The sequence below is a fragment of the Oncorhynchus clarkii genome, chromosome 6, assembly GCF_045791955.1.
Source record: "Oncorhynchus clarkii lewisi isolate Uvic-CL-2024 chromosome 6, UVic_Ocla_1.0, whole genome shotgun sequence".
Taxonomy (NCBI): Eukaryota; Metazoa; Chordata; class Actinopteri; order Salmoniformes; family Salmonidae; genus Oncorhynchus; species Oncorhynchus clarkii.
In genome coordinates, this window is record NC_092152.1 from 16,733,722 (window position 1) to 16,746,195 (window position 12,474).

General features: G+C 43.0%; 1 protein-coding gene across 2 annotated transcripts in view; it reads right to left on the reverse strand.

Moving 5' to 3' along the window:
* Positions 1-2,655: 2,655 nt before the first annotated feature.
* LOC139410664 (retinoic acid receptor RXR-alpha-B-like) overlaps positions 2,656-12,474 on the reverse strand; it is a 34,498-nt gene continuing 24,679 nt past the window's right edge. Inside the window, exons 6-13 of one of the 2 annotated variants that reach the window (XR_011634528.1) lie at positions 10,314-10,483; positions 9,889-10,018; positions 9,476-9,608; positions 8,887-8,978; positions 5,968-6,073; positions 5,608-5,834; positions 3,465-5,433; positions 2,656-3,087 (exon numbers count right to left, since the gene is read on the reverse strand). Coding sequence is in view for 1 of the 2 variants with exons in the window: in XM_071156051.1 (XP_071012152.1) it covers positions 5,672-5,834; positions 5,968-6,073; positions 8,887-8,978; positions 9,476-9,608; positions 9,889-10,018; positions 10,314-10,483 (794 nt within the window). In the remaining variant the exon portion in view is untranslated. Of the gene's footprint in view, positions 3,088-3,464; positions 5,434-5,607; positions 5,835-5,967; positions 6,074-8,886; positions 8,979-9,475; positions 9,609-9,888; positions 10,019-10,313; positions 10,484-12,474 lie in introns of those variants that run through there. The other variant, XM_071156051.1, reaches the window with a different exon arrangement.

Below are 12,474 nucleotides of genomic sequence, written 5' to 3' on the forward strand. Positions count from 1 at the left end.
ATGCAGTTGACTACATTAATTATCAACTAGCAACGTCCCCCTGTGGGTTTCTCCACTTTGAAGATTCCTCCACATCAGAGAGCAGATTTAACCATTCAGCAGATGAACAATCCAATGATCTGATCACAATGCCACACACTGTCTGATGGCAAAGAGAGATAATAGCATAAAAACAAAACCGCTTCATGGGAAAAATCCAGAGGAAGAAGTGTGGCCAACCAGTCAGACTCTTCTCCAGTGATTGGAACAGATTTTTTCCCCCCTTTGCTCTGAGACAGAGCGCTGTTCTAATCCTCTGCTCCCATTGTTAGGCCGTGTGTGGGACTTGTATGGGGAAATGACTTTTTGATGGCGGTGGTGGGGACAGTGAGCTTTGCCAGAGAAGGTTTCAGAAGTTAACGGGCCGGTTTCTACTATGTTGACAGTAAAATCTTAGCTGGAACACCAGGCTGCTGACTATAAGGGTTATCTATTTCAGTGGTTTTAAAGATTATGTCTTAAAGGAAAAAGGAGAAAGCACAATATCAAGAGCTAGTGAGATTGTTAAAAGGAAAAAGTTTAATCAAGACTTACACAAGATGATCATCTAAAGCTGATTTATAATGGCAGACAAAAATGGTTTGGAATCATCTGTAAGCTGTAATCATCTCAGTATCAAGGCCTATTCTCAGTGTCCATTTCAACAAGAGTTCAAGTGCTACAAGAAACTACTTGTTTTGAATTGTACAGTCAAATAGAACCTGTTGGTCAATATAATAATGTTATCATAACCTAATGTAACTTGATATGACGTCCGTTTACCCAACACTCTCCTTACCGTACAGAGGCAGGGAAAAGGAAGGCGAGAGCAGCATGGTCAGTCTGGGCTTAGCCAGAAGTCTCTTTTTAGTTCATAGAGCTTGTGAACACTGAGGCTGAACTTAACAATGCTGAGAAGGATTCAGACAGGACAGGCAGGCAGGCAGGCCTCAGGCACACTGGTTGGACAGTCAACAGCCATGGGACCTGAAGTGTGTGTGTGTGTACAGTGGGTAATGTGGGGCATAGGGTGACCCTGTCTTTCCCAGACATGTTATGGGGGCAATAAGGGGAGGGGGTATCGGTCTTCAGCCAATCTCACACCTATCTTAATTAATCACAAAATGTAATTGTGGAGTATGAAATGATCAGACAGTGGAGGCAGAGAAAGAAGAAGCAACAAGGGTGTGTGTGTGTGTGTGAGATCTTCTGCACCAGAAAGAGAGTGAGTCCCACCAGCTAGCTACAGCCAGTTCAGATTACTGCTATGTCGTTGGCCTTTGCGCTGATAATCCTGCAATGACTGGCATTTCCCCACCACCTCACCTCAGCCTTCTCACACTTGTCAGCTGTGGCCACCAGCAGGCTGATAGGGCCTGTCAATTAGCAGATAATGGTAGGAGGGACTGGATGTCAGAGAGCCGGGGATCCCGGCAGAGATACATCAGACATTCGTCTCTTTACCCTGGGCTATAATGTTTTGTTAGTGAAGAAGCTCTGAGGGGGAAAACAGCCATGAGGACTGAGGAAACTTGACAAAGACTGGCACATTAGTTAGGGGCTCCCTATAGCTCCTCTTAATTCAAAGAGACATCACAGCCCAACTCTCTATGAGGACATCAACGAGACCAGAGAGATGGCGGCCGATGAGGCATGAGACAATATGCCCAGCATAAACTCCAGAATTAGGACCGGCCAGGTTGACATTTTGAAAAACGTCCTGTCAACACAACCTGTCAATCTTTCTTATGCATCGTTTCAGGAAGCTGCTGCAAACGTCATTCGAATTGTCCGAAATTGCGGCAACGTCAGTGGTCATTCACTGACCAAAATTATGAAATGAACTCTTAACTCTTAACTTCTAGGACACAACATCCTCAGGGGTTACATTTTGGGAATTTCCTCTGTATGGTTGTGGTTAGGGTTAAAACAGAAGAACTACACAACCTAGTGTACTAGAAATGTGAACAAATGTCTTTAGTTGTCCTCTCAAACAAAATGATTGACTTTGAGATGTACTCCGGCTAAACATTCTCAGTCATATTAAGTGAGCTGACCAAAGTCACAGTTAGGTTTCTTTGACAACATTGTTCTGCAAAGATGCTTTGCCTCTTCCCCAATCACCATTTCATAACAGCCTTATCAACTTAAAAATAACACTAATTACCTTTTTCTTTGGGCAACGGAGTCAAATACTCCCATGGATATGATTAGTCATGTCAACACACATCACTTCAACCTGAGTGAGACTGAGCCATGTTTAACATTACCTCTAAATTCAACCCAGACTACCAGAACTGGCAGAACTGCTTATTGGACTGCCAACACCAGTAACTTATGATCAGCAAAAACATTTTTAAGGAGTTTTGCAGAAATATTAATGTCACATTCAATCAGTAATAATTAGGGGTAGAGTTATTAGTGCTTTGAGCTTTCGGAAAAGCAGGATATGCCTTATTAGAAATGTGCCACGTCTTTGGCTGTCTTGGCTGTGATATCCCCCAATTCACTATACTCCTCCTGTACGAGTTTTGTCAATGCCACTTTGCAAAACAGCAATGTCTCCCTCTAGAGGTATGCATGTAACATAACAGTCTACATATTGCCCTCAGCATCACACATACGCGTAGCATATTACAGATAGTTGGCATATAGCTTTTCAATAGTAAAACATTTCTTATCATACTTATTTAAACAGTGTACCCTAGACACTGTGCTGACAGAGGCTGTACCCTACACATGATTTGGTCCTCTGTTTAAATAAGTATCATAAGAAATGTTTTACTGTTGAAAAGCTTCCAGGCCTTTAATAAGTAACAGTGAAGTACAAGCTGATGAAAAACTTCCTATTTGCACCAGCAGAGAAGGCCATCAGAATCGTGTATACACACCTTGCCACCTTTATAGCTAACACTATTAATATTTTTATTACATTATAAAAACGAACAAGTTGTACAAGACATGGCAAACACATGATTGAAAACTATACATCATTGGGGAATCGACATCATGGGTTCATTGGGTTGAATTGGTGCATGGGTGCATTGCAAAATGTGACATCAGCTATAACTAGTCCATGGTCTGGCCTGGATCATGGTCTGGCCTGGAGCAGCATGTGTAAATGGAGCATGGTCTGGCCTGGAGCATGGTCTGGCCTGGAGCAGCATGTGTAAATGGAGCATGGTCTGGCCTGGAGCATGGTCTGGCCTGGAGCATGGTCTGGCCTGGAGCATGGTCTGGCCTGGAGCATGGTCTGGCCTGGAGCATGGTCTGACCTGGAGCATGGTCTGGCCTGGAGCAGCATGTGTAAATGGAGCATGGTCTGGCCTGGAGCATGGTCTGGCCTGGAGCATGGTCTGGCCTGGAGCATGGTCTGGCCTGGAGCATGGTCTGGCCTGGAGCATGGTCTGGCCTGGAGCATGGTCTGGCCTGGAGCATGGTCTGACCTGGAGCATGGTCTGGCCTGGAGCAGCATGTGTAAATGGAGCCAGGGTAAGACAACATGCTCTCTAAACAGAACACGTCAAATAAAGACAGTGTACTACGTTTGTTCTGACCGGTGAACGTAGCTCATGAGACATTTATAACCCATATTCTTCAATATTCAATGTCTATATATAATTATTTTTAAATACCAAAAATTAATGTAGATTGCCCCTTTAAACGACATGTTGCCATGTTTTAAATTAGGAAAAACAAAAAACAAGATTATTGTTTATCCTAAAATACACTAGTCCTGAGTGGCTCAGTAAGCAATGATGACGCTAAAATACGAACTAATAGATCTGCTTTAAAAAAGGTGGTTGAACGAGATGCAGGCTATGTTTGCTGCTATTGTTCATTGATTGGTGGTTATTTCATTTCTAAATGAACTGTTTGTTATAACTGTATTTTCTTTCTGCTTGAATGTCTGTCATTTCTGTTATTCAGGGCTCTTGGTCTCAGCGTGATTCCCTGATCAAATAAATACAATTAAAATACATATGAGGTTCCAAAAATATTCCTGGCTGCTGAACCTGAATATTGTACTTCTGACTGAAACAATTCTTTAAAATTCTCTGCCATCTTTTGATCTCCTCAATCATTATTCTCTTGTCTGTCTTCTGTTATGCATGGGCTGGGAAATGTGGGTTAGAATTTAAATTACAGTGCCCTTATCACAGTCTAATTATTCCTGGTATTACAGTGTAACATGTATTGCACTTTCCCAGTATTACACTTGAATAACGTACGATAGGATTGGTTAGGTTGAGGAGTTATGGATAGGGTTACTGCTGTAAGTAACATTGTAACACATTGTAGCAATGAGTAATTACAACACTGCTCTCTTATCATGTCCTAATGTACTTGGACAGTTGCATTACTTTTGTGTGATGCACCAGTTGGCGTCAGAGACCTTATGTGTGCATTATATCTATCAGATACTACAGAGAGTCACTTATAGACAGTCCTCTACACCAGGGGTTCCCAACTCCATTCCTCCAGTACCCCCACCAGTAAACCTTCTTGTTGCCCCAAACAAGCACACCTGATTCTACTTGTCAACTAATTATCAGGTCATCAATGAGTTGAATCAGGTGAGTTTGTCTGGGCCTACAACAGAAATGTTTGCTGTTGGGGGTACTGGTGTTGGGAAACACTGACCTACACACTGACGCGTCATTCTATACATTGGAAGATGTTTACCACTGCTACTCTTTGAAAATACCAACACAAAGCAAACAGCAGCAGCATAAAAACCCCATAGCAATACAGAAATGAGCACTACATGTTGATATGTGAATTATCATTAGTGAAGACCTTATTGATCCTCCCCACTACAGTTGCATGCTAGTCATACAGTGGAGGCTGGTGAGATGAGCTATAGGAGGATGGGCTCATTGTAATAGAATTAAATAAATGGAACGGAGTTAAACATGAGGTTTCCATAATGGTTGATCTGTTTGATAGCGTTCCATTAATTCCATTCCAGCCATTACAAAGAGTCCGTCCTCCTATAGCTCCTCCTATCAGCCTTCTATGTCCTCAACATTGAGCTACTGACTGGAGCCATTCTCTGCTTGACAAAGTGAAGTGCTGGGAGTAGAAAAAATACCCTTGGTTTTGAGCTGAAGTTACCTGAACCATTATCCCTGTCAAGGGGTTCTAGTTTAAATGCATTACCCTCGTCTGCCGTATATAGTCACATGAGAACATTCTCATTAAGGAGGAGAAGACCAACTACGAGAGCCTGAGGTGGGGGTTACATGTATAACAGGAGATCATCCTAGACAACGAGTTTGGCCGGACCATGTTGTTATTATCACAGAATATGAGAATGACTACAAGAGGTAGACCTGTCTAAGGCAGGAGGATGATGAGGTCGCTGGTTTGTGGCACGGTCTTGATCAGTTATGACAATGTTCAGTGTTGAATCTGAAGCGAGAAGACATTATCATTCATTGTGAAAAAGGTCTCATGCTTTGGGTTGTTGCAGACTCTGGCCCTTCAAGACATTTCACTTTGACACAAAACTATGATAAATACATCTACTGTACATTAAACAAAGCCATAGGTTTGCTGTCCACTAGTTCTTGTGTTCAAACTTACAGTCTGTCAATCAGGCAAATTACCAGTTCTCTCCGTTTTGATGCAAGTATTGGACAGACAGTCTTCAACTGCAGTGCTGTTTCGTCATTTGGCGTGGAGCTTCCAACATTTCCGTGAGGAATGTGTCAACGGGTGTATCCCCTATCAGTTTGAAGAAGAACCGGTGCTCCAGAAACCTGAGGCCAATGGAACGTAGGGCTGGTAATCGAAGTAACAGTTTGGCAAACCTGTATAAGACAAGAACATGTAAAGAGTGACTATGATGATAACAAAACTATTATACATCTGGATGAAATGACATTATGTCAATAAGAAGTAAGTTCATAAAATATTTGGTGATGACCAAACAATGACCAATACCTTCCTGGTTGGCCGGGATATTTGTGTTTACAGTATGCCTCCAGTGAAGCATACACCCCTTCTCTGAGAGCCTCAACCTCCCCTGGGTTTGACAAGCCTTTTGAGTCTACACATATGGAAACAAAACAGAACGTGTTACTGGTGACAAGGACACCAACTCTGTGTTCCATCCCTTTTAGACCAACACACAACACACATTAAAACTCTTGTGTAATAGAAATGTCTGCCCAGGAGAGGGCAGTAGTAAACTACTTAACATTGTACTGGTCCAACCCAAGAGGGACAGAATAGACCCTCAAACGCTTGGCGTTTCACATCTTGTGGGGAGATGCCTTGTGTGTTAGTACATTACATTTGAAGGGATTCTTGCGTTCTCTGGCATTGTGTTGCCCCTTTGTACATTGAAATGTTCAGTCTTTTTTCCAAACTGATGTTAGCTTTAAGGTTTGGTTTAAAATAAGCACACTAGCGTGTAGCGTTTGAGGTCAATGACATGGACTTTGAAGGCAAATATTATCAGACTTATGAACAGTCTCATGTACAGAGAAACCAGCAAGAAAATTTAAACTGAAGATGTTTGTTTGACAATGGCCTATAAATGATTTCATCACAGCAACTAAACTGAGTTAATATAGGCTTTTGTTTATATTAATCCAAACCATTGGAGGTGTTAAGTCATTGAGATCAAGTCTTACGTACTGAACTGAATACAGTATCTTAGAAAACGGTTGCCTTTCACACACATACTAATGATGGCCTATACAGTTCATTCGGAAAGTATTCAGACCCCTTGACTTTATCCACATTGTTAAGTTACAGCCTTATTCTAAAATGGATTACCTCACCAATCTACACAATACCCTATAATGACAAAGCAAAATGTTTTGTTTTTTTAGAAATTATTGTAAATTTATAATAAATAATACATTTAAATATCAAATTTACATAAATATTCAGACCCTTTACTTTTTTGAAGCACCTTTGGCAGCGATTACAGCCTCGAGTATTCTTGGGTATGACTCTACAAGCTTGGCACACCTGTACTTGGGGAGTTTCTCCCATTCTTCTCTGCAGATCCTCTCAAGCTCTGTCAGGTTGGATGGGGAGCGTCACTGCACAGCTATTTTCAGGTCTCTCAAGAGATGATCGATCGATTTCAAGTCCGGTCTCTGGCTGGGCCACTCAAGGACATTCAAAGACTTGTCCCGAAGCCACTCCTGAGTTGTCTTGGCTATGTGCTTAAGGTAGTTGTCCTGTTGGAAGGTGAACCTTCGCCCTGAGGTCCTGAGCACTCTGGAGCAGATTTTCATCAAGTATCTCTGTACTTTGCTCCGTTCATCTTTCTCACGATCCTAACTAGTCTCCCAGTCCCTGCAGCTGGAAAAACATCCCCACAGCATGATGCTGTCACCACCATGCTTCCCCGTAGGGATGGTGCCAGGTTTCCTACAGACGTGACGCTTGGCATTCAGGCCAAAGAGTTCAATCTTGGTTTCATCAGACCAGAGAATCTTGTTTCTCATGGTCTGAGAGTCCTTTAGGTACCTTTTGGCAAACTCACAAGCGGGCTGTCATGTGCCTTTTACTGAGGAGTGGCTTCTAACTGGCCACTCTACCATAAAGGCCTGATTGGTGGAATGCTGCAAAGATGGTTGTCCTTCTGGAAGGTTCTCCCATCTCCACAGAGGAACTCTGGAGCTCTGTCAAAGTGACCATCGAGTTCTTGGTCACCTCCCTGACCAAGGCCCTTCTCCCCCGATTGCTCAACTTGGCCGGGCGGCCAGCTCTAAGAAGAGTGTTGGTAGTTCCAAACTTTTTACATTTAAGAATGATGGAGGTCACCGTGTTCTTGGGGACCTCCAATGCTGCAGAAATGTTTTGGTACCCTTTCCCAGATGTGTGCCTCGACACAATCCTGTCTCGGAGCTCTACGGACAATTCCTTCAACCTAATCACTTTGTTTTTTAGCTCTGACATGCACTGGCACTGTGGGACCTTATATTGACAGGTGTGTGCCTTTCCAAATCATATCCAATTAATTGAATTTACCAAAGGTGGACTCCAATCAAGTTGTAGAAACATCTCAAGGATGATCCATGGAAACAGGAAGCACCTGAGTTCAATTTCGAGTCTCATATCAAAGTGTCTGAATACTTATGTAAATATGGCATTTCTGTTTTTTATTTTTAATACATTTGCAAAAATGTCTAAAAAACAGCTTTCAGTTTGGCATTATGGGGTATTTTGTGTAGATTGAAGAGGAAAAACATTTGTTAAATCCATTTTAGAACAAGGCTGTAAAGTAACAAAATGTGGAAAAAGTCAAGGGATCTGAATACTTTCCGAAAGCACTGTATTGTTGATAGTTTAGGAGGAAAGCAAAACATTAAAGTGGTTCAGGCTTTACATCACACACTACATTTGGAAAGTAGGCCATCAACATCTATTCCTCTTAACAACCTGATTAAAATGTGTTAAACAGAGACCAGGCATTTACTTCATATAAACGCGCACGCACACACGCACACACGCACCCACTCACCCACTCACCCACCCAGGGCTACTGGACTTGTATTAGAGAGAGCCTGGTTTATACTAGGATGTTGGTGTGGTGAATTAACATTAAATATAACCCTGCTCTATTCACCTCATTTTATATATTTTATATAGTGCTTTATATATTTTATATAGTGCTCTGTAACACAAGTCATACTGTCTTCAAATTCCTCCTCTTCACATTTACAAATGAATATGCATTGAACAGGTATATATTATATCAGTATTACTACTGTATGTAAACAACACAAAGCAACCTTGACTAAGAATAGGCCTGAAATAACAGTCTTTGTCCCATTCATGTACAGTACAGCTTGATGAGTTGCTATCCAGGATGGAGTGTGTGATGTACAGTAGACCTACCTGGGTTGAAGAGAACGATGGCTCGAAGGCACCCTAACTCAGACTTGTCCATCTGCATGTCTCGCATTTTCGACACAAGCTCAGTCAGCACTCTGTGCAGGTGAAACAAGCTACTTTAACATACTGACAACATTCCTCTGATAGCCTTGGATGTATCGCTGTTTAGAATATGGCCCCAACAACTCTTCAGAGACAAAATATTCATAGATTAATTCATCACTCTGCAAGCATCACAAATGCACAAAATATAGCATGTCAGATGAAATCTGAGGGAAATATTCATGATCCTACATTAAAACTTCTCAAAAGGTTTGGATTCGAAAGCATTCAAGCATAATTAGGCCAGATTTTGCGATAATAAGGCAATGAGCAATGAGCATGTAATAAACTTGAAAAACCCATGGAATATTTATCAGGAATTTTGCGGAAAATTGAGTTTGTTAACAGTAACACTTTAAATATTACTTTAACTGTAATTATATGATAGTCCTCAATCCACTATAAGGTAGATTATACAAGTATCCAATGGTACCAATGAATGGACTAACTGTGATGATGAGGATCTGTGAGCCAGGCTGTTAGTGTTTACCTGTCAAAGATGGACCCCACCCCTGCACTGTGGGCGCTGTTGCGATGCAGTTGGAGTCCGTTTGCCAGCAGAATGCTGTCGTTCACAGTGATGGAGCGATGGGAGAAAGAAGCTATGAGGAGCTCATTCCACCCTGAGGGGTAGAGAGGGAAACATCTAACTGGGTCATATTCATTAAGGCATGCAATGGGAAACGTTACAAAACATTTTCCTATGGAAAATGTAAATTAGCATTTCTTATTGGATAAGTTCAAACATCCCCTCCTTGTTCAGGTCCGTTTGGAGCCTAATGAATATGGCCTTGGTAAATGGTGGGACATCAAGTAAAAGGCGAGTAAATCCCAGTTGTCAGAGCTGCTCAGTTTTGATTTCCCCTTACAGGATTGACCACAGCAGATGAGATCAGACGATACCTGCTCTTAGGAGGATGACCTGGTCGTCCAGGACCAGCTCTGAGAAGTGGGGGATCATCTTGGCCCACTCCACCAAGTTAAAGAGCTGCTTGTCTGTTGCCTGGCATATATTGGTCACCGGGTCGTTGGGCTGGGGAGACAGAGTGGAAGTCAGGGGGTCAAGAGTTCAGAGACCTGAGCTAGAGGGATACAATGAGCTTGAGTTAAAAATGGCCTCTACCAAGGGGACTTTTCTGTGGTGGTTTCTAAAGCAAATTTGAAGAACATTCAGCTTGTGTCTCAGCTATACCTCCCCCTAGGCAGTTAGCATAAGATGGGGGAATGAGGTTGTTTTGCCAGTATGTGATATACAGTGTATGCTACTATATAGTCATAGAGTATAGTAAGTGATCAGTAATAAGTTATATAGTATGCAGTGAACTCACTGAGTTGGTGGGCATGCCCAGGCTCCCCTTGATGCATGTCTTGGTCTTTAGCTCCACAGCGAGCTCCGCCTCCTCTATACTCTCCACAGGCATGTCTTCGTTAGCACAACCTAACGAGTCCACCTCACTCTCGCGCCTCTCCTTGGCTCTCTGGCGCTCGTCCTGCACAGCTGGGGTGAAAGCATTGAATGTAGCTTCTGTTATAGCCAGCCTCATACAACACTGTCCAGGGCCAGCTCAGAGAAGTGGGGAATGCTCTTAGCCTACTCCACCAAGGTGGAGATCTCCTTTTATAGCATGACATTTGATATGAATGGCCTCATGAAGAGTTTATGAAGGGTTCAGTAAGCTTTAAAAGTTATATTTTGTTTACAGTGGGACCAAAGTGTTAATCAGTGGTGTCTCAGTATATGAAACTATTGGCTAAGATCCAATTAAACATCAAACATGATAAACAGTACAATAAGCAGGGAAAGCGTCCGTATTCCACAACGAGAGCTCATTTCTTCACGAGCCATGCCCTGAGGGTAGATACAGGAACTCTGCTGACAGACACTGAACCCTAGACACCGAGGTAACAGACACTGTCTCCTAGACACTGTGGTGACAGACGGTATATCCTAGACACTGTGGTGACAGAAGGTGTACCCTTGACACTGTGGTGACAAACGGTGTATCCTAGACACTGTGGTGACAAACGGTGTATCCTAGACACTGTGGTGACAGAAGGTGTACCCTAGACACTGTGGTGACAGAAGGTGTACCCTAGACACTGTGGTGACAGAAGGTGTACCCTAGACACTGTGGTGACAGAAGGTGTACCCTAGACACTGTGGTGACAGAAGGTGTACCCTAGACACTGTGGTGACAGAAGATGTACCCTAGACACTGTGGTGACAGAAGGTGTACCCTAGACACTGTGGTGACAGAAGGTGTACCCTAGACACTGTGGTGACAGACGGTGTACCCTAGACACTGTGGTGACAGACGGTGTACCCTAGACACTGTGGTGACAAACGGTGTATCCTAGACACTGTGGTGACAAACGGTGTATCCTAGACACTGTGGTGACAAACGGTGTATCCTAGACACTGTGGTGACAAACGGTGTATCCTAGACACTGTGGTGACAGACGGTGTACCCTAGACACTGTGGTGACAGACGGTGTACCCTAGACACTGTGGTGACAGACGGTGTACCCTAGACACTGTGGTGACAGACGGTGTACCCTAGACACTGTGGTGACAGACGGTGTACCCTAGACACTGTGGTGACAGACGGTGTACCCTAGAAACTGTGGTGACAGACGGTGTACCCTAGACACTGTGTTGACAGACGATGTACCCTAGACACTGTGGTGACAGAAGGTGTACCCTAGACACTGTTCTGATAGATTGTGTACCCTATAAAGTATGCTGTGTGTGTATGTGTGTGTGTGTGTGTGTGTGTGTGTGTGTGGTGGGTTCCTATTCGGGAGCACAGCAAAGGAGTATCCTATGGAGCAAGCTAAATCTACTCAGGGTTTTCTAAAGCTAATTAGCTTCCGTTAGCTTCACAGTCCAGCTCAGTTTTCATCCGTACTGTGACGGTGGATATTGCTCATCCGCCTGCTGCAAGTTCTAGCAGGCTTGTAACTGCGCGTGCATGTCGCACGTGGCTAGTCAAATGCCGAACTCTTCATTGAGACAATGCTGAAACATCAATCCATGGGCAAGTCACTTTTTAAACATTTTTAACACACAGAAAAGCATTTGATTAATAAGATTTTTAAAAAGCATTTGATTAATAAAATATTTATATCAGTCTTCTTCATCAAATGAAGGGGATGATGTCGCAATCTTTGAGAGAGAGGGGGAATCTGATTGCATTGGTCCTCAACCTGTGGTTCAGACACTTCATTCAGGATAAATGGAGTTAGCCCTGAGTTAGCCTTCCCTGGATCAAGTTAGTTCTTAAGGATTCATTGCCATAGACATCTACCTGACAAAAATGTACAGTACATGACTGGCTATCCCGAGGTGAACTCAGAGTTGATCAATGCTACCTCGCAATCTCCTCAAACCTGCTTCGTAGGATATCCTTTTGGTTGGTACATTGTGGAGGAAGTCAGTCGCGTGTGTTTGCGAGGGGACAGGTACAGTGGAGGAAGCAAAGCAGCACT